The sequence below is a fragment of the Elaeis guineensis genome, chromosome 11 (genome assembly GCF_000442705.2).
Source record: "Elaeis guineensis isolate ETL-2024a chromosome 11, EG11, whole genome shotgun sequence".
Classification (NCBI taxonomy): domain Eukaryota; kingdom Viridiplantae; phylum Streptophyta; class Magnoliopsida; order Arecales; family Arecaceae; genus Elaeis; species Elaeis guineensis.
The window spans coordinates 108,149,409-108,172,463 of NC_026003.2; the positions used below are offsets into that span (position 1 = coordinate 108,149,409).

General features: G+C 37.2%; 2 protein-coding genes across 2 annotated transcripts; one reads left to right on the top strand and one right to left on the bottom strand.

Annotated features, from left to right (window-relative positions):
* Nucleotides 1-901: 901 nt before the first annotated feature.
* LOC140852518 (uncharacterized) lies at nt 902-1,893 on the bottom strand. The gene has a single exon (XM_073245809.1). The coding sequence runs from the start codon at nt 1,602-1,604 to the stop codon at nt 1,128-1,130; it is 477 nt and encodes a 158-aa protein (XP_073101910.1). The 5' UTR covers nt 1,605-1,893; the 3' UTR covers nt 902-1,127.
* Nucleotides 1,894-4,275: 2,382 nt separating this feature from the next.
* LOC105054259 (ubiquitin-conjugating enzyme E2 variant 1D) lies at nt 4,276-23,055 on the top strand. Its single transcript, XM_073245945.1, has 4 exons — nt 4,276-4,498; nt 22,146-22,285; nt 22,378-22,503; nt 22,681-23,055. Exons 1-4 carry the CDS (start codon nt 4,459-4,461, stop codon nt 22,819-22,821), a joined length of 447 nt encoding a protein of 148 aa, XP_073102046.1. The 5' UTR covers nt 4,276-4,458; the 3' UTR covers nt 22,822-23,055.

Here is a 23,055-nt window from a genome sequence, read left to right on the forward strand (position 1 = left end):
TCTGGACCTAGCCGAAGCGGACAATACTTCGTGGGGCGGAGCGTGCGGTCTCTGACGACCTGCTTGACACGTGCGCACAACACCATGATAGCGGGATATGTTATTCTTCTTTTTCTTTTAAGAAAATAAAAGTGGCTGTCTTATTGTTCAAACAATAGGAAGCCAAGGAGATTAATGATTCCAAGTGTAAGTCTGGACTGGAAAAGGTTGACCACTTTGACTTCCTGTATTCCTCATTCTTATGGCATCTAATTCTCACCTCGTTTTCCTTACTACAAGGCCGACATCATCGCCCACGTCTATAGTTACCGTTCAGATGCTCAGCTTTTCACTATTTATTTCTAATTCTGTAACTTGCTCTGTAATATTTATTGTTCTCCGTATGTATTCTTTCCTTCATGTATGCTATATCATCTGCACTCTTATGTAAACATTATCGGTATAATCTATTATATATATATATATATATATATATATATATATATATATATAAATAAAAGCTGAGAAAAAATTTATTGATAAATTAATCTATCCATATAAACAACACATTTTCATCTATAAATATCATTTAAATTAAAATCAATCTACAATGCCACGTGTCGGAACTATTCTATTTAACAGAAAGTATTATGTTATTAAAGAATGGCATTGAAGTCTATTTTCAAGTATTGAATAAAAATATTATATGATTAAAGAATGGCATTGAAGTTCAGTTATATATATTAAATTAGGTTATAAAATTTTTTATTATTGATATTAAAAATTTGAATGGTCATTATGTTGCTATTCATAATTTTAAAACAAATGATCAATTATGTGACATAGAATCCGCACGCAACATGCGGGCTCAAAACTAATCTCGATATATAGCCAATGCCCCATGTTTACAAAAAAAAAAAAAAGAAAAAAAAGAAAAAAAAAAGCTCACCTCTCGGAATAAATTTGATTATATCTGGTTATATAAAATTTAAAAATCATCAAGTATTACTTGCACTCAATTTTACCACACATCCGCATTCCAGTGCACGTCATTTAGTTTCAGATTACATTTTCGTGTGACCCATTAGTTCACGTTACTTACCATCCCCAGTCTTCTCATCACCTTCTTCCTCTGAATGCCTCTCTCCTTAGGCCCCTTCCTCTTTCTCCTTCAGCTCTTCGTCCTTCTTCTTCTCCTCCTCCTCCTTTTTCTTTTTCCCATGACTCTCCTGATGACCATCTCCATCCTCGTCCGCATAGCCCGAGATGACGATATGAACACCCGGATCATCCGCCGTGCAGCTCCCATCGAGGAGGATCGAGTTGTTGACGGCCTGATAGTTGCTGTTGGTGTAAGCACTCATCTGTCTCTCCTGGGCGTAGAGAGCTCCATGAGTGTCCATCATCTCCTCCAAGTTCGCCTCCATCCTTGCTCCCTTGTTGGCCCCTGCGAGTGTGATGATCCTCATCCCGTCATCGGCCTCCTGATGGTCATCCCCCTGACCGGACCGGGCTGAGGACTTGCCTAGGGCTGTGAGCTGGCGAGTGAGCTTTGAGATCATGTCACGGATCTCATGCTCCATATGGCGCTGGCTCTGCTCGTCGGCCTTCGTATTAGAAACCATGCTGGTTTGGTGGTGGGAAAGAGAGAGGAGGCCGGGGTTTGTTTGCGTCTGGGAAGGAGGACTCGTGGTGGTGATTGTTGAGGAGGAGGTGGCCGGTCGTATATATATACATGTATGATGAGAAGAATGTGACGTGCATGGGAGGCAAAGCGACTGATCTGATTCCAGTTCTCAGGGTGGAGGGAAAGGATTTCTTGTTTTCTTGACGCCACGCTTCCTCATTATTCTTCCGATCTGAGTTCTGCCACAGCCCACGAGTGAAGGATAAGGGTGTCGCAGGAGGGAGAAATTATTAGATACATAGACTCATCCTGCTGTATCCAAAGTTAATAAAAAATCCACACATGTATTTATTATTCATTAATTGCTGTTCGTAAACCATGATTGATTGTGAGGTAAAAAAAGAGTCAATCAAAGCCTACAGAACACTTTACCTATGCTAGAACAAACCTACCTAATAATTTCTCGACCGGAGGGGATTGGCCTGGCCAGTTGCTTAAAAGACGTGACCGAAAAATTTAATTATGTCAAAAATTTTAATTATTTTGTAAATTTTTATTTTAATCTTTATCTTCGATTTAATACAACAATATCATCAAGCTTACAAATCTCACAATTAAAATCTTAACAATGGCTTTAGTTAAATGGCTACGACAGAAATGATCATATGCGGTATATCTATTAGATATTTTCAAAATAATATAGATACGGTGTTTTCAGCCAACCAATAGTTGTGGTGGTCAGTTGGTCTATTTTTTTTTTTTTTTCTTAAAAATAATGATTGCGAATTCAAAATTTTTTGTGGATAGATTTTGAAGTAGGGCACATCTATTCTTCTTTTTCAGCTTTCTAATGTTTTTCCTCATTTACTCCAACACTATCACATATCGCCAAAAGATTACGGATATGGATCAAATTATCAATGAATGCACTTTTCCACCCCAATTTTACCATCTTTGTTTCCTCCTACATTTTCAACCTCCTTATCATCACTTTCCTTCCTCCTCGCTGCCACTTTCTATGTTGTCCTTTATTTCCGGCCTCTTTGAGATGGAAAAGTTCGGTATCTATCATGTGTATCTTTATTGTTGCCTTCGACAAGCTCATCATCTGATCTACCACCACTTGAACTTACAAACCCCACAATAATATCCTCGGCACTGCTGACAACTGCCTTGTATACCTTAATGACTTCCACGATGGCGAGCTTAGAGCTTCTCCACCATCTTTGGCTAAATCAAAAAGTTTGTATTAAAAAGAAATCTTATTGAAAATATCCAACTCAATCTGAAGATTCTCAACCTACGCTAGAATATACTTGGAAAAATTTAGACCAAAAAGTGATGAAACTTTTCCATTTGTGCCATTGTCATTAGCCTCGTGACCATTAATTACCATCACCATCATATATGGCAACTTTGGACCTCAAGTCCTAATCCCATATAAAATAAAGAAAACCAAGCAGCAGCAATTATATTCAAATTATTCAAAATCAATTTAATCATAAATGAGATCCAACAAGTTACCATGGATTAGACAAATAGTTTCCCATTTATGACTTCAAAAATTATTATGATAATAGTGTAATGGGCCGGGAACTAGTCAACATTGGATTCGGATGATTAGAAGAATTATGAAACAAAAGAGAATAAACAAAAAATAAATTATAATAATTTTTTTTGAAGTTTGAAAAAATTATAGAATTTTTCATCCATTGTTTTGAAAATATACATTCTACTACTTAACTTTTGCTACATGCATAATACGTAACTCTTTATTAATTTTTTTTATTAAATAAAATAATGATCTTACAGATATCATCACTATCTAACCTATTTAAGTCTTAAAATATTTTATATTTTTTATTTTAATAATATTTTATTTTTTATATGTTAAATTATTTATATTTGATCAAAGAATTATGTATATATTTTCATAATATTGGATAGAATCATGTAATTATCCCAAATAGGGGTCAAGATAATTTACTCTAAATAAAAATTGAGTAAATAGTAGATGACCATACCATTATTGAGACATTTTTTGTGCACCGCGGGCAGTGTAGAAAATCTGACGTGGAGTGCATCGCCTCGTTCGATTGATTAATGTAGTCATTATTTTTCAACGTACATTTAATATCTGCAGATTGATTTTTTCGTTTAAAAGTTATATACGATGAAAATATTTCTGTCTTTTAGAAAAAATTATGACATCTTATGGCGTAATATAGCTTAGGACGTCATAATATGGTCTAAGATATCATAATATGAGAGGGATAATTTGATCCAATTATTTTTTAATACATATTTAATACCTGCAGGTCAGTTTTTTCGTTTGAAAATTTTGAATAATAAAAATATCACTATTTTGTAGAAAAAATTGTGACATCTTATGCATATTATGGATGCAGAATATCATAATATGAATATATAATATCATAATTTTTTAAAAAATAAAAATATTTTTATCATATAAAATTTTTAAATAAAAAATTTAATTTAAAATATTAAATATATATTAAAAATAATAATTATATAAATTAATTAAATAAAAAGATGCACTCAATATCAGATTTTCTGCACCGTCCACGGTGCACGAAGACTTTCGCTACCATTATTGCTTGCCACCCCTAAATTTACCGCAGTGGGCTTGACGCAGTCTACATGGGCGGCCCGGGCCCGTCATCTTCGTTCTGGGTCCCTTCCACATTAAATATCTCCGCCGACGGCACTAAGAAAGCGAGAGATACTTTCCGAGATCGATCGATAAAGATCGATCAATCTCCTCCGGTGACAGGAGACTTCGGGATCTCAGATCCCCGAGAGATCGAGACAGAGAAGAGAAGAGATCGTCCATGACGCTCGGAGGCTCCGGCGGTGGTTCCAGCGTCGTCGGTGAGAAATCCCCCATCCTTCCCCTTTCTTTCCACTGGCGAACAAATTAAGGGGTTCCCTTCTTCTTCTCGATCCTTAGTAGTTCTCCGTTAGCTTTCTCTGGATCAAATATTGGTGTTCTGAATCGAATTTTTCTCCAAACCCGTAGCATGGTGAAAAAGTTTCATCTTTATGAGATTATCCTCACGATCTTAGGGTTCTCCGTTGCGAATCCTAGTTCGATTAAATTGTGTTCTCTTGATTGACTTAGGGAGACACAGCTGATTAGTGTGTTGATGGGTTATAGGGTCCCAGCCTCCTGTGGATTTGTTTTAGTGGGTTATGCTTGGTATTCTTTTTTTTTTTTTTTTGTAATTATAGTGTATCTTTGTTTTGTCCATTAATGTTTAACAAGTATGATAACCGGGCGATGCGCGGTGAAATAGTACAATTTGAGAATTAATTTATCAAATAATTAAATAAGAAAGTTATATTAGAAATTGGCATAAATAAAATGTAAAGATAACTAATCGAAGGGATGGGGATTATCAAATCTTGCGAATAAGCTATCCGGCTAGAAATGATTTTTCTTTTCCCTAGGTATGCAACTACCATTGGTTCCTTCTCTACCTCTCCCTTTCCTTCTTGCACCTTGTTACTGCCCCTTCACCCCCATCACCACCACTTTGTCATCCTTAAACACAAACACGGTCACCATCACCGCCTGTAGCCTTTATTGAACTTTAAAGATTTTTGAAGTATTACTGGTGGAATATGAAATTATCTTTATGATATGATTGATGTAATGCTTGCTATTTGTTTTCTATGTGCTCAAAAGGATTATTAATGTTTATGTTGTGGTTCCTGATTCTCTGATGTGGTGGTAACATGCTGTTATTCGTATTTGTAGATGACACGATATAAATTTTTCAAATGTAGTGGATTCATATTATATGCATCAGAAGGTTTTGGAAAACAAAAACCCACAACCCTTAAACTACAGAAATCGGCATTAACATTAGAGAGAGAAAAAAAATGCACATGGCGTTAGGTTTGTGGGACTAGAAAAATCTGCAGAAATCGTTTTGATTGTTCTTCATGTAGAGAAGCAAACTGTTGGCATTTCATGTGATGAACTTGGGAGGCTGCTTCTGATCTAGTTTTCCTCCATCTTCTCCCTTGCTCGCTGAAGCAGTTGCTTGCTGATCTTTGGTGATCGATCCAAAGATGTGCTCATGTTGGAGAAGGCCAACAATTGGTTGCCGGTGGAGATATCAAGAACAATATCAATGAAACCATCATGTATGATGGACCGGAAACTTACCTTGTGGTGCTTATTCATGGATCATTCTATTAAATCTCTTGGCCGAAAGAATTCTTTGAGAGAATATTAGTAGAAACAAGAAAACTATTGCAGTAGGCCCCTTATATAGACTTGATGTTCCCAACCCTATTTAAAGAAGTACATTTGGATAGGAGTGGAATAGGATGTTTGTTTTGAATAAGGAATCTATTAAGAATAATGAACTATTATATATAGATTTTAGTAGATGGGATAGGATTATTGTTGTGATGTGAGGGTGTGGAAGATGGGTTCATGTCTGAGGGATCACGGTGTAGAAAGTGGGGTTGTCATTGTTCTTTCTACCACTCTTTGAATTAATTAACCTATCAACTAACTCTGAGTTCGTGGATATGGGTGAGGGTTGGAATTTGAGATTGTTGCAAAAGTAAGAGAAAATCTATATTAAAGCAACAGCAAGTCCAATACGCTACATGAACAGTTGGATTGAAAGAGCAAGATGGAAGTAACTCGATTGTTAGCGAAATTTGAGTGGTAGTGCATTCGAGTCATGCTGAGGATTTTCAACACCATATGAGCACTCTCCAATGTCATGAGGAAAAGGATCATCCAGCTCATTCAAAATCTATAGCAAATCTGCATGAAGAATGATGGCAGCTACCATCTTTTTCTTCTTGGACCGACGCCCCAATTGACACAATAAGTTGGTGGTGCACTGAGCTGCCCCGCTCCGACTTCTTTATCAGCTTTGATGGCCGAGGCTCGACGCCCACCTTCTTTGATAACGTTGCAGGGGTTCATCGTGATGAATGTTGTTGCTTGTGACCAATGGCAAAGGAAGGTGGTCAGGGTTTTGATCTTCTTTTCCTTAATTTCTCTTCTTTCTTGTGTCAGTCAGGTCACCTCAAGTTGGTTGGCTAAGGTTGAGCGTTGGTAGGGGTATGTTTTCCTTTGTGCCAGAGATTTAGTAGTCCCTCGCCTTGGACTCTGGGGTTGGAACAGGGCAGCGGGGCAGGAGAGGAGTCACTGATGGGGGTGGCGGAGGGGAGATATCATCAGAGATGCCGGGTGGTTGGGCATGCTGGAAGAGCACTGGAGCAGGGTGGGGGAGAAGTCAGGGAGGGGTGGGGGCTGGGGCAGGGGTTCTTTCATGGGGGATGGATGGCAGCGGTGAGAATAACTTTTATGAAGTTGTGGATATGATAGATGATCTTCCTTGGATATCACATCCCTTATCTTGTTATCACTAAATGTTTCCCGACCCTTTTTAAGAAAGTACATTTAGATAGAAATGTGGAAAGAAGGTTCGTTTGAATAAGAAATCTGTTAAGAAGAAATTGATGACATAGCATGCTCAATTCTTCTATGATTTTTTAGGATTTTTCGGGCATTTTGAGGGTGTAGAGCTTTCTCTCCTATCTGTTTAGTAGGTATGAAGATATTTGAGTAATTTTTGCATGTGCTTTATCAGGGTGAAAACATGAATGTTTTGTTGCAGACCAGTCAGCACCCTGACAAGTTTTACCCATTAATGTTACTTTTATGTATGGTAGAATATGGGAAACTGTTTATTTACTTAAATCTTGCTTTAGAGGTAGTAGAAATGTCAGCATGTTGTGGAGTGCATGCAACTCAGTCACATGAAAATTATGCTTTAATATCACTCAGCTGATAAGTTGATCTTTTGATCAATTACATGGTAAGACAGTGACAAAATTATTTAATCATGGAGTGGAAGATTGTTAGCATTTAATGGAGTGAGGGTTTTATTAATAATATTAGCTGCCTAATTTGCCCAAAAAAAAAATCCTTGTTAAATTTTCTCTTTTGGTTTTTGATATTGTGTTGTAAAAGTTTGTAGGGAACGCTCTCAAATTTTGTGTGCTGCTTATCTATATGCATTTTGAGAATCTTGCTTTTCATTTATTTCTAGGTACTTTCTTACCGCTTTTCTCTATGTAATAAAAGCTAATCTGGAACACATATAAAAATTTTGCCATTGTTGATTACTATAAAATTTCAAGTAATGCATTAAGGCGTCATAGCCTCATACAATTATATCCCACATAAATCTAGGTTTTTGGTTGTGAATTAAGTGTTCGGATTTCATGGTTTCATATTCAAAATATATATGCAGCGAAAATTAAAAAAAATTCAGATTAAACTATTTTAATCTAAGCATGCATAAAATCATATCATAAAATCATACAACTTGATCTACATATGTGTGATAGGATTCAGATACAGAAATCAAATAGAGGGGAATAAATAGAGAAGATCTAATCTTCATACCTTGACGCGGGTCGATCTACACTGCGAACTGATGATCGTGGATGTCTTCCAAAGATCTTTTGAAGCCGTACAAGCATCCGACCTCTACGAATATCCACACGATGTTCCGATCTGATCAGAAGCTTCTTGATCTCACCGAAGTGTTAGCTTCCTTGCAGAGATCGTATCTTGACGGTTGAAACTCTTCTTTCTCTTAAGATCTTTTTAGAAAAGAAGAAGAAAATAGGAGGATGAAGATCTCTATGCTAGAGATCATGATAAGAATACTTTTTTCTCTTTCTTCCTAAAATCCATGCACAAAATCTCTACGCTAGAGATCTAAGAAAAACATGTCTAACTCTTGGACAAAGGGAAGAGAAAAATCCATGTCCAACTCTTAGGACAAAAAGAGAGAAGAAACTAACAACCAACCTTTGGTTGTTGTAAAAAAGAAAAGATGGGGAGATACCAACAAACCTCATGCCCAACTTCCTCTTGTCGCCCCCTATCCTTTTCTTTATTTTTCTCATGCACAAGGCCCTCTTTTCGGTGTCCAAAATCTGATCATCTCAGGTTGAAAGCTGCCGCCCCACTTTTATCCCCTATTTAAATAGGGTAGTTAGGGTTTTAAGATAAGAGTCCACATATCCTTGGACTCTTGAACTATGCCGCCACATCCTTCCACTTTTGCGCCCATGTATCTCACGGAACAAAGGGGTTGGCGTGAGTTCTTACACGCAGAAAATAAAGGGAAAAGGGGTGCGTGGATAAGAGCTTGGGCGTGGGTTTATTGAGCGCAAAGAGAGAAGGAGAGTCCCAATCAAACTGGGGTCTCTTTAGGTGGCTGATTTAAACCCTAACTAATTTTTAATTAATTAAAATTTAGTTGCACCCAATTAGAGAAGAATTTTTAGTCCAAATAAGAATCCAAAACTTTTTAATTAAATCCTAATTTAATTAGGAATTAGATAGCACTCAAATCCTAATCAAATTAGGAATTATTCTTTCATGCAATTGAGTTATCTCATAACCTAATTAGACTTGATCAAATCAAACCCTAAGCAAGCCAAATTGAATCTTATTCAATTAGACTTGATCTAAGCCTTATTGCTCAATCAAATTGAGCCAATTAGCAATCCAATTGCTAATTAATTCTCCTATTACTCACCAATTTTTTAGTAAGTTACTTAATTGCAATTTTTTCATTGGATTAACCATCAATCATATTGATCATTAAATCCTATAGTGATTCATAATTATAACTCAACCATCTGATCAATCAAAAATCTCTGTTGTGTGACCTCATAGGTTCTATTCTGACTGATAGTGAGATATATTATGATTCCTATCACAATATCATTGAAATTTCTTTCGATGGATCGGAATCATTTCAACTTTACCCATCAAGGATCATCGATCATCAAGATTATGCTCGTGGATCTCACAATCCATCAGTGACATCTAATAGTATGTAGTGGCAATCTAATAGAATAAAAAGTGATGAACCTCTAGGTGCAGTTAGCATATGATACAGTTTCTCTATCATAAGTTCCAATCAGATGGTAGGTCATGGATAAATCGTTAAACTTCAACATCGATCATATGATAGATTCAATTAGCTCGAGTCTATCTGTGATTCTCATGAATTTTTTTCATCAATCAGACTACTATGGTCATAGATTTAAGGACTCAGCCTCTTAAATTCCAGAAAATACTCTCTTCTGCTAGGATCGATAGATTCCATCTAGATGCGTATCCTATTTCTACAGTGGATCAATCATCGTCAACATCCACTACAAAGACTCGTTGAGTTAATCTTTATGTGTAGTCAAACTCTAGCAGCCTCATTGCGAGCAGTTATGGCATTGCAGGTTAAAGGTCTAGTCACACAATTGCAGCATCGAGAAAGTCACTAACGAGTGAGCAGACATCCATGTGACTTTTCATGTTGGTCATGTTCAGTGCTAGTTGTTCTCTAACAATCATCTGCACTCTCGCTCTAGTATCTCTACACCATAGGTTCGAGACTCATCTGTCTGAAAGAAGCGATCCATGCATTGGTTTGTTTGGATAAATTACCGTCTTTGTGATGATCCTATGATCAGGAGCAATTTAGGAATTAACCATCAATGACACATGTCTCAAATTCTCAACTCTTTGAGAATATGTGTCATCATCTTGTTAATCTTTTGGACGATTCATGGATTATAAAACATGAATGATAGTATAACTGCTCATTAAGTATAAAATCATGTGTGAGAAATATGATATGCGTCAGTCAAGATTGGCTTTTAAGGCATACATCCAACAATCTCCCACTTGTATTAAAGCCAATCTGCCATATACTAAGCCCTATCTTCTCAAGACAGGTTTTAGTCTTCGGCTAGCTAAGTGATTTTTCAGTGAGTCTACCCCATCTTATGTGGAGTCTGCTCTCTACACCTCTATATATTTCTACTTGAGGTAGTCGTGTATACTGTTGTTCTATATAGTTGGATTTCTGATGAGATCTTGGCTTCTTAGCGAGGGCTATGGTGCCATTGTCGTTGTAGTATAGTATTATGATGTCTGATGGCATGACATCCAGTTCTGCAACTAACATTAGAACCAGAATGCATCCTACACATCTATAGTGTACTCAGCTTCCATCGATCGGTTGCTTGGAATCCTTTTAAGATACTGAACCACGATTACATGAGAACACACCTCTTGATGTAGACACTCTACCATCAACATCAGACATAAAGTCTGAATTGGTGTATCCTCCCACTCCTATTTTGGATCTTTTTTTAAAATTTAAGAACAAATTCTTAGTTCTTCTCAAGTACTTAAGGATGCTTTACAGCAATCCAGCACTCCTAGTCTGGATTTGACTGATATCTGCTCGTGACATTCACAGCAATGACTATATCAGTTCGAGTATATAGCATGGCACACTTTTATACCCAAGGGTAGCTGACCCTTTTCAGAGGTTTCTATGCTGAACCCTTTCAGCATTTACTCTGTATTTTTCTGTGAGAACCCAAGCATCCACTTGGATCTATCTTTATAGATCTTTATATTCTCCGAATATAGGACGCATGCCCTAGGTCTTTCATGGAGAATTCTATATACAATCATATTTTAATCGATGTCAGTTTGGGATATCCCAATCAGGAGGATGTCATCTACGTACATTACGGAGAACGTGACAGTACTCCCACTGACGTTTATATAAATACAATTCCTCATTTTTGATCAAATAATTTGATCATATCATCGAAATGAATGTTCTGACTCCTAGATTCTTGCAAATTTTGTGATCTTTATCACAGAAAGTGAAATCCATGGGCTACTCCATACAAATATCTTTTCAAGATATCTAATCAGAAAAGTTATTTTACATCTCATTCTTGGAGTTGATGTCTAACATCGTCTTGTTGTAAGCTTTGGAATCATCTTTATATTCCCTATCTCTCATGAGAAATACTTTTCTCTACATTCTTTGTTAAACATACCTTAGTACTTTTCGAGAGGATGGGAGATCCTACTATATCTATGAGGTGAAGGTACATACATGTACTGGCTCATCATGAATAGATTCTTTAGGTCCTATGATTCGTTGCTTTTCAGAGACACTCTCTTCAAGCTTAACTTTTCTCTCACTGCTTCATATTGGATAAATCATTTTTCAAGAAGACAGCTTGAAGGGTCACAATTACATTGTGATCTTTTCGGAAGAAAAAGTAGTATCCCAAATTTTTTTAAGATATTCTTTGAAATGAGCTCTATAGACCTAATCTCTAACATGTCCGTCTGCTGTCCTTGACACGGGCTGGACATCTCTAAATCTTGAAATAACTAAGATTTGATTCTCACTGTGCCTTATCACATATGGTGCGGTAGGAACGGATTTAAAGAAAATTTTATTCAGTAGGCAAATTTTAAAAATAAAGCATGTCCCTAAAGAAACAAAGATAAATCAGTGAAGTTCATCATGAATCGGTTCATATCTCATACAATCCCATTCCTCTTCTTAATTATCTCGTTGAGCTGAGATGTATTAAGAGGGGTTCAATATGAAACAATGCCATTTTTATGAGATAACAGAGAAATTCTTTATTTTGGTATTGCATTCTCGATCAGATCGAAGAATTTTTAAAAATTTTCAGTTTGCTTCTGTACTTCACTTTGAATTCTTTGAACTTTTCAAAAGTTTTAGATTTGTATCTCATACACATATCCATACTATGACTGATCATCGATAAAGGCAATGAAGTAGAGATAACCTCCTTTGGCTAGTACATCAAATGGGCTGCACACATCAAATGTGTATCAGGATAAGTATCTTAGTGGTCCTTTTCCTCTTATCTTATAAGAGTAGCTTGGTCATTTTTCTTCAAAGAGATGATGCACCGACTAGATATAACTCAGCAGTCAATGAGTCCAAAAGTCCATATTTCTTCAGTCTATTAATCAATTCTTCTCCTATATGATCTAGCCTAAAGTGTCACATATACTTCAGGTTTATCTCAATTCTGGATCTCTCAGATCCAATGGCATTCACTGCTTGCTCAATTAAGTTCACAGATGCATCACCATGCAAATGATAGAGACTGTCTCTAAGAACTAAATCCAAATGATAGTCGTAAAGGATAGGTGCCCACAGCAACAGTAGTAATTCTTACCATATTACCGACTTTAAGGATTATTTCACCTTCTCTCAGTCTTCTATTTTTTCTTAGACCCTATAATGAAGTGCATAAAAAGTACTTGAGTCTAATACTCAACTGAGAGAAGAGAAAATCGTAAGGACAATTTTGAGCAATTTTGACATACCTTCTCAAAGTGTGTCTTTATTTCTTTAGTCTCTATAGATATATACCTTTGAACTTTTCAAGGTCTCTTGGTTACCAACATATTGACTAATTCAGATAAGGTGCCATCATGGTCATTCATATGGTAGTTTATCATAAACTATCCATACTAATTAAGAAGGGACCACAGGATCAAATCCACAAGCAATTCTTTGTGCATGATCATGTCGAGCTTTTTAAGCTTCTTAATATCCTTGATCATTATCAAATAATGATCATTGACTAATTGCCCATCGCGCATCTCATGCGTTGTGCGACTCTGATCACCTCCCAATATTTATAAATGAATCAGCATGTCGTTGGTAATGTTCATGTGCTCATGCATACGTTGGAGTTCATCTGACATGGATGCCAACATATGGCACCTGCCTTTATTGTCATTGTTCATCCATTTATCAAGTATAGCTCGTTGACTTTGGATTGGACATTAGAATAATTTGGTAGAGAACATAGTTTAATTTTCTAAAACTAAGAACGTTTTTTAGGTTTCTGAGTCAGTCTATATATTTGGTTTCGGTTAAACAATTGATATCTAGGATTCGAGTTAGAGGGTTGGAAGCTGACACAATAAACAGCAGAGAGTAAAGATTCTAATTAGATGTTTGTATTTATTTTATAATTTTTTTAGAGATTTTTAGCTGCAAACAAGCTCTCATTATTTTTTCAGATTTTTCACTCTCAGACGGAGAAACGAAAATTCTAATGCGATAATTGGATTTCTAATGGATGCTGCCGCCCCACTGATGCCGTGTACCTCATCTAACAGTTATTGGTAACACGCATGCCAATGCGTGGATAATTTTTTGTTCAGATGCTTTTCTAAGCATATTGCAGCAACTTGATTTTTAAGTCATGTAGGCTCATCTAACAGTTATTGACCACACTTCTTAGTTAAGCCTGACCCACTATTCACAAGCAGGTGCAAAGCCATCATTGAATTTCTCACCTAACAGTTATTGGGTCCAACCTCATCTTTACTCTGAAGCAACTCTTTGCTAATAGAGTGGTTGCGTGTTTCCGATGCAACTGAACTACCGTGACCGGCTGTGAACAATCAATGTCGGTAGCACGTCCGCACATCTACAACGGTGGAAGATCATTGGATTTAATATTTATAGGGAGGTTTGGATTTAGGTCTCATCTAATCAGTCATCATATGATTGATCTAATTGGCATGGGCTAAACCAAAACGTCAAGCGACCACATTTGAGATTCAATTTTTCAAATTGATCAGGTAAGTGGAGATCAGTGGGGGTCCCTCCGTTGTTTTCTCAAACACCAACAATTTGGCTAGGTCAGCTAACAGAATCAATTAAATAACCATTTTTCAGTTACTTACCTTAGACACCAATTAGTCAATTGGTCCGAATAGGTTAGCTTAGATGAATCAAGCTCGAGTCATAGAGCCGAATTAGGCTCTTAAGTTAATCGATTCTACATATGGGTGTCAATCGATTCGATCAACAATAATTGTATGATCTAAAACTCTAATGACCTAATCTTAATCAATATTTGACTCGGTTTGATCAATCACTAAATCGATTTAGATCCATCGTGATCAAATCAAAAACTCTAGGTGTAATCTAATTACTTGGCCTAATTTGATCTACCTATAATCAATCCTTCATGCACAAACACTAATTTCATATTTTAAATCTAAATTTTTAAATCTAAATTCTTTGCATGAAAGTAAGTTTTCGATCTCGAAACACTTTTTAGATTATGCATATAATCATATATTACATATATGAATTAAATTCAGATTATAGAAACTAATTTCAGACCTAAGCATGCTTTCATATATCATATATACGAATCAAAATAGATCTCGAAACTCTTTTCAGATCAAAATAATAAAACATATATCATATATATGAAGAAAAATCAGATCTAAAATTCTGTTTTAATCAAAAATTTTTAATGTCATTTTAGGACAACCATACAGCATAACAAGTTATGTTAGGGCAACCTTATGGCAGAACGACAACAAAAATTTTCAGATCTGAAATTTTTCTTTACAGATTTCAGATCTAAATCTTAATCTCATGCATATGACGTGGCTCTGATATCAATGTTGGGATTTCATGGTTTCATGCATGCAAAAAATTTTAAAACATATATGCAGTGGAAACTAAAAAAATTTGGATTAAATTATTTTAATCTAAGCATGCATAAGATCACATCTTAAAACCATATAACATGATCTATATATGTGAGATAGGATTCAGATACAGAAATCAAATAGAGAAGAATAAATATAGAAGATCTAATCTTCATACCTTGGCACGGGTCGATCTACACCATGAACCGATGATCGTGGATGTCTTCCAAAGGTCCTTTGAAACCACACAAGCATCCGATCTCTATGAGTATTCATACGAGGTCTCGATCTGATCAGAAGCTTTTTGATCTTATCGAGGTGCAAGCTCTCTTGCAGAGATCGTATCTTGATAGTTGAAATTCTTCTTTTCTCTCAAAATCCTCTTAGAGAAGAAAAAAATAGAAGGATGAAGATCTCTACGCTAGAGATCATGAGAAGAACACTTTCTTCTCTTTCTTCCTAAAATCCATGCACAAAATCTCTACGCTAGAGATTTAAGAAAATATGTCCAACTCTTGGACAAAGGGGAGAGAAAAATCCATGTCCAACTCTTGGACAAAAAGAGAGAACACACTAACAACCAACTTTTGGTTGTTGTAAGAAAGAAAGGATAGGGAGATACCAACAAACCTCACGCCCTTTTCTCTATTTTTCTCACGTACAAGGCTCTCTTTTTGGCATCCAAAATCTGATCATATCAGGTTCAAAGCTGCCGCCCCACTCTTATCCCCTATTTAAATAGGGTAGTTAGGGTTTTAAGATAAGAATCCATATATCCGTGGACTCTTGAACCATGCCGCTGCATCCTTCAACTTTTGCGCCCATGTATCTCATGGAAAAAAGGGGTTGGCGTGAGTTCTTACATGCAGAAAATAAAAGAAGGGGCATGTGGATAAGAGTTGGGCATTGGGTTTGTTGAGCGCAAGGAGAGGAGAGTCCCAATCAAATTGGGATCTCTTTAGGTGGCTGATTTGAACTCTAACTAATTTCCAATTGATTAAGATTTAGTTGCACCCAATCAGAGAAGAATTCCTAATCCAAATAGGAACTCAAAATCTCTTGATTAAATCATAATCTAATTAGGAATTAGATAGCACCCAAATCCCAATTAAATTAGGAATTGTGCTCCTATGCAATTGGGTTATCTAATAACCCAATTAGGATTGATCAAATTGAACCCTAGGCAAGTCAAATTGAATTCCATTCAATTATTCTTGATCCAAGCCCCATTGCTCAATCAAATTGAGCCAATTAGCAATTCAATTGCTAATTAATCCTCCTATTATTCACTAACTCTTTAGTGGGTTATTTAATTGTAACTTTTGCATTGGATTAATCATTAATCATATTGATCATTAAATTCTATCGCAATTCATAATCGCAACTCAACTGTCTGATCAGTCAAATTTTTTTTTTGTGTGACCCCATAGGCTCTATTCTGACCGGTAGTAAGATATATTGTGATCCCTATCACAATATCATTGAAACTCTTTTCGATGGGTTGGAACCATTCTAAGTCTATCCATTAAAAATCATCGATCATCAAGATGATGCTCGTGGATCTTACAATCCATCAGTGACATCTAACAGTATGTAGTGGCAACCCAGCAGAATAAAAGGTGATGAACCTCTAGGTGCAGTTAGCGTGCGATACAGTCTCTTTATCGTGAGTCCCAATCAGATGGTAGGTCATGGATAAATCGTCAAATCTCAACATCGGTCATATGATAGATTCAATTAGCTCGAGTCTATCTGTGATTCTTATGGAAACTCTTTTTCATCAATTACACTGCTATGGCCATAGACTTCAAGACTCAGCCTCTTAAATTACATAGTAGTACTCTCCTATGTTAGGATCAATAGATTCCAGCAGTCTCACTGTATAGTCAAATTCCAGCAGTCTCACTGTGAGCAGCTGTGGCACCGCAGGTCAAAGATCCAATTATACAACTGCAGCATTGAGAAAGTCACTAACGAGTGAGCAGACATTCATGTGACTTTTCGTGTTGGTCACGCTTAGTGTTAGTTGTTCTCTAACAACTATTTGCACTCTCGCTCTAGTGTCCCTATACTACAGATTCGAGACTCATCTGTCCGAAAGAAGTGATCCTACACCGGTCTATCTGGATTAATCACCATCCTCGTGATGATCCTATGATCAGGAGCTATTTAAAAATTAACCATCAATGACACATGCCTCAAATTCTCAATTCTTTGAGAATATGTGTTATCATCTTGTTAATCCCTTGGACGATTCATGGATACATAAAACATGAATGGTAATATAACTGTCCGTTAAGTACAAAATCATGCCTTAGAAATATAATATGCGTCAGCCAAGATTGGTTTCTAGGACATACATCCAACATTAAGTTGAGTTGGGTTTGGGGTTTTTCTAATAGTTTTTCTTGGTAGCAAGGATATGTACATCTTATTTCGGGGATGTGTCATGCTTGCCATCATTCCCTGGCATACCTTATTTATGATGATATATTAACACAATCCTTGCCCCACTGTAAGTGCTCCTTTTACTCTCCCTGGCCAGAAATTTTGCTCTTGACACCTGTTCCGGAATTTTGTTCTGGCTTGTGCACCTGCTTCTATGTTTTTTTTTTCTTTCATTTTTGGTATCTGTGTCAATATAAGTAGCCTTAGATTGGACTTGGTCAACATTGTACCACTTTGCTGGCTTGGTAGGAAGGCTGACCACCATACAAAGCATAAACAAGCGCTTGTTGGGAACAAGCTACCTTGATCCATGTTTTGCATTTTTTACATTATCCAACTATATGAATGAACTGTAGATGGGAATTCTAGAGTCAAATGATTTTTAAAGGTGCATTATGGGTGTTACCACATTCATCTGTTCCTACAAGCTTTCTTATCCTAAGAGATTGTGACCATGGTAAGTCTGACCAGGAGTGTGCTGAGTATTGGGCTAGTACATATCAATCCAATCTAACTATTATTTATGTAGCAAGATGAAATGAATAGGAATCTAACGTTTTGACTACCAAAAAGTAAGGAGCTTGCTTAAAATTTTCCAATTTTCTTTTCCACATTCAGGCAAAGTGTGTAAATCATGAGTTTGCACTTAAAATATGTGATGTTAAGAAGTTTAATGTTAGATTTGGAGATAAGACATCTTCCTTGCAATGTATTTTACAAAATTGTACTTGCATCATGATACAAATGATCATGTTGTTGTGCTGAAACGTCCTCGTTTCTTTGGGGCACTTGTTGTACAGCCTTGTAGAATTGCTCTGTTTTAACAATTTTTCTTTTTTTCTTTTTTTTTGGGGGGGGAGGGGGTGGGGATGGGGGGCGGGGCTTTCTCTTCTTCCCACTTAATCGTCAAAAAAAAAAAAAAAAGGGTCATGTTGTTGTCTATTTGTCAGTAACAGTTGATAAACCTGATCTAGTTACATTGCTGTCTGAAGATTAATAGAGAATTATTTAAATTCTTAATTTTATCATTGTCCATTATCCAACAAGCATTAGTTTAAGTAGGTAGCATCTTTTCTTCTTGATTCTAGAAATTCGCTCATACTTCTACAGAGGCCTTGCTTTCCTATTTAAATAATACATGGTCTGACTGGTAAATATGGTATCACTTGTTGCTCTATCCATTATATATTAATTTTATTATATAAAATGCAGAAATCTATAGTACAATTATACTATATTATAAATTTTTAGGGTCATTGTGTTAAGGATTATAGTATCGCCTGTCATTCCAGCTAGAGATTGGCAAAATGCATGGGAGCCCTTGTCATAACAGTTTGTCAATTGTGTAAAGATTGTTGTGGTTTGGATGAGGCTACCATGGTTGCTTTGGGAGCATTTGGACAAGGCGGCAACCCTTAACACTGCCTCTGCTATCGGTGTCCACTTGCAAGTGGATCTATGCATGGAGACACTGTTGATGGAGCCGAGGCCAATTTCAGCTGAGTGGTGGTGCTGCTGGACCTCAGTAGCCAACTCATGCCTAGCATCTAGGCAGGCTTGCCAAAGAGTGGAGTAAGGCAACACCATGAGAGTGTAGGAGTGGCATGTTTTGGGTGTGGCCACATGGGCCATGACAATCAATGGTGCACCTTCCTAGAGGGTTAGCCAAGGAAGGTCATCATACCTGAAAATGTGGTGATGAAGAATATGACATTGGGTGTGGGCATTTAGAGCCAGTAACTAGCAAGTGGCTTGGCTTCCAATACTGCCCCTATAGAGATGCCAATGTAGCTGACTTAGCATCCATGGGTAGTTGTAAAACGTGTCAGACCTGAAAGAGAAGATGGCAGCCTGTTCAAGGCCATTCGGTCACCACCTAAGTCGATTTGTCCATCTAAGGGAAGGGCTGTCTTAGTGACTCACCTCACACATTCCTTGGTGCAAGTAGTTCTTTGCCATCTCGTGGGGACTAGCTACTGCCCAAGAAGGTCACTTGATGCCATGCAAACCAATTGGGCATGCAGCAGCAGGAGATTGAGCTTGTCCTCTACTTCAGGGTCTTGCTGTGTGGGGCTACCTTGTAAGGGGGAGTGGTAATGGTGCAGCCTATGGATGTAGGGCTGTTCATCTTGGAGTCAACCCATCAGGCTAGTTGTGGGAAGCATAAGGCAAAGCAGCCTGAGTCGTGGGGACTGACAATTGCCGACAAAGGTTGCTTGGTGCCATGTCAAACCAACTAGACACATGGCAGTGGGTGTCATGGCGACATGCTGTGCTTTGGGTTCTTGCTATGCGGACTATCTTCTAAGGATGGAGCAATAGTAGTGCAAAGGAATGGGGCTGTTCGTTCCAGGGTCAACTAGTCTGGTGGGTGGCAGGAAGTGTAAGGCAAAGTGGCGGTGGGGGGCTTTAGCTCCTACCTCTCCCAACCAAGGAGTGGGTGTGTAGCCGACTCTTGTAGGCCCACCTTAGAACGTGTCAAAGGCCACAAGCAAAAGGCTTGGTTTACATAGACAAGGTGGCATCAGTCTGGGTCAGGCCATCCAGAGGGGAGTGTTGTGAAGACGGTGACCATTAGGCCTCAATTGAGCAGTCATGCAAACCCACCGCAATAGAGGCCGATTCTCAGGCCACCAATTAGTGACCCACGAGTGGGAGGCAAAGGCTGACCAAGCTCCGGGATTGTGGCCACCAGATCCTTTGGGGTAGCATGTCAAATTTTTGGTACTCCAGTTATCGGGCAGGGCCTCAATGTGGCTGAGAAGGCTGTACATAAGGCAGTATTGGAGAAGGTCCATGCTGCCATCTTAGGATGTCACTCAGCTAGCCATTAGATGACCAATACTCTAGTGACTTCTTAGGTTGATAGCAGTGGGGAAATGTACTTGTTAGTGATACCTTTTGTTCCTTATGTGTTGTGTCTCTAGGTTGTACTTTTTTTACTATAAAAAATAAAATGACTTAGCCGCCCCCCCCCCAAAAAAAAGTACATACTTTCAAAAACAATAATTATTTCTAGAAATAATTAAAAAAAATAGTCGGCATTGTCTCTTTGGAGGGAAAGAAAGTGATATATCTAGCTGGCCATATATGAAGGCAAAAGTATGGTGATTGTATCAATACATGACATAAAGGTATTGGGAGAGAATCCTTATAAGGAAGGTTTGCCATACTTGTGCATACTACCTTGTATTGGGCGTACAATACTATATTGGTACTGAACAGAGACGGTGTATGGGAGGCATATCGAGACCGGTACGTCAAATTGGGCCCTGTATTGGATGTACCGGCACTATATAAGAATAATACCGGTACACGGTCCAGTTCCAAGATTGTGAACCTTGCTTTTAAGTATCATGAAAACTTGGTGCTAACTAAGCATGCTTTTTAAAATGTTATGTGGTTGCAACTATAGAGAACGTGAAAGAGTGGAAAAGTCTTGCTTCAAGTTGCTACGAGAAGTCATGGTATTATTATGGAAGGAAATCTACTTCTGTCAATAAGAAGATGCTTTCTTTTATGTCTACTTTTCTTGCAATCTTTGAATTTTATTATTTATCCTCTCTAGATGCTCGAGTTTCATTTAATACATATCTGACTTCTAGTTTAATTTTTCAACAAGATTGTACTTATTATGCACAGGCACCAAGAGTGTATAGAGGGTGTTAAAAGAGATATTATCATGGCATCAGATCATTCTTTAATAATCCATCAAATTAGAGGGAAGTTATGGTGCTTTTACATGGATAGTTGGAATTCAAAAATGTGGTTGATTGAGAACCGGAAAAATGGAGGATAAAAAGATTAAATAATATGTGAAATATATTTGTAGGATACTCCACAAACTTTAAGAAAAACGTTAAACTTTCTGCATTTTTGTTCAAAATCGGTGGGTCATTTATAGCAACTAAAAAACTCAGGATGAATTTTCTTTTTCCTCATTAAGTTGGAATTTATGTAACAATATGCTTTTGAATTAAGTTTATATAATAATTGAAGAATATTGAATAAGTTTGTAGAATTCTATCACTGTTCTGGTGTTAATCGTTAGCTGCTAATATCTCAAAATCAAATAGTAATTGGTAAAGTGGCACATGTTACAGTTTAGAAAGATTGAATTAAAAAAGGCACAGCTAACAAGAGTGAATTTGACGCTCAGTTATGTAATTTAGTTGTAGGGACGGAAACTTTAAATGATTCAGGATGATAAACACCTAAAAAGTAGGTGCCCAGAAACAATATTCTGAAGGGATGTTGCATGAAACTGCATGTAGAAGATTGTAGCAACCAAGAGTTGCTGACCTTTTGATGCTGAGTTTGCCTTTTTCCCCACTCGCTAGTCAATTGTGTCAGACAAGTTATCTAGGATGGGGAGAGTACCACCTCATTCTTTTCCCATATCCACTATATTACATATTGTTAGTTATCTGAGTTGTATTGACATCTTAGCTATTTCCTTTTGGGTCCAAATATTTGTAGACTATGATGGATATTATCATTTTCTTTTAATTGGTTATCATATATTTGGAGAGTATTATATGTGAATATTTTTTTTAAATAATTTGTAAAGTATAAAGAAGAGGACTACTCTGCTAATCCTTTGTTTGATTTTTCTCTAGCCATCCTTGTCAAACCATATAGTAATGGCCCATTGTTGGATCATAGTAATTTTGCTAATTAAATTTGCAGTCCCTCGGAACTTTCGATTACTAGAAGAACTCGAACGTGGTGAAAAGGGCATCGGAGATGGGACCGTAAGCTATGGGATGGAGGATGGAGATGATATCTTTATGCGCTCGTGGACAGGCACAATAATTGGCCCACACAATGTAAGAGAGATTAGTTTGCAGAACTACAAGAGATTAAGTTTCCTGTGGAGTCTTCAAACTTTGCCAGCTTTTAACCATCATTTCCTATGCAGTCTGTTCATGAAGGGCGCATCTATCAGCTTAAACTATTCTGTGACAAGGACTATCCAGAGAAGCCTCCAAGCGTCCGCTTCCACTCACGTATTAACATGACTTGTGTCAATCATGAAACAGGAGTGGTAATGAAAATCACCACCACACCCCCCTCCCCGATACAAAATCTCAAAAATATACCTGCCTAAAAACACTGGCACCGTCGTTGTAGGCATGTAAAGATAATCAAATAACATGTGCTTTTAGTTGCATTGTTTTAACTTCTAAACTGTAAAACTGATGTTTGAGTTGTTCGTGTGTAGGTGGAGCCAAAAAAATTTGCAATGTTGGCAAATTGGCAGCGTGAGTACACCATGGAGAACATCTTAGTGCAGTTGAAGAAGGAAATGTCAGCACCCCATAACCGGAAGCTAGTCCAGCCCCCAGAAGGCACATTCTTCTGATCAGTGGGTCTATAGTGGTTTACGTGTGCTAATTGTGCAGCAGAGTACTTTTAAGACATTGTCCGGGGTGAAAAATATTTATCTGGGCATATGCTGTAATGATTGTTAAATGGGATGCTTTCACTGTTTAATGTATCTGTTATCTAATGTTCTTTCTTTCAACAGTCAAGAGTATGTTTAAGTGTCATACTATATCCTTCAGATGAAATGGTCTGTTGAAGTTATTGCTGCGCA

Coding starts and splice junctions, on each gene's coding strand:
- LOC140852518 (XM_073245809.1), bottom strand. CDS start 1,604: ATGGTTTCTAATACGAAGGCCGACGAGCAGAGCCAGCGCCATATGGAG.
- LOC105054259 (XM_073245945.1), top strand. CDS start 4,459: ATGACGCTCGGAGGCTCCGGCGGTGGTTCCAGCGTCGTCG. Junction 22,286..22,377: donor CAATAATTGGCCCACACAAT/GTAAGAGAGATT, acceptor TTTCCTATGCAG/TCTGTTCATGAAGGGCGCAT. Junction 22,504..22,680: donor TCAATCATGAAACAGGAGTG/GTAATGAAAATC, acceptor GTTCGTGTGTAG/GTGGAGCCAAAAAAATTTGC.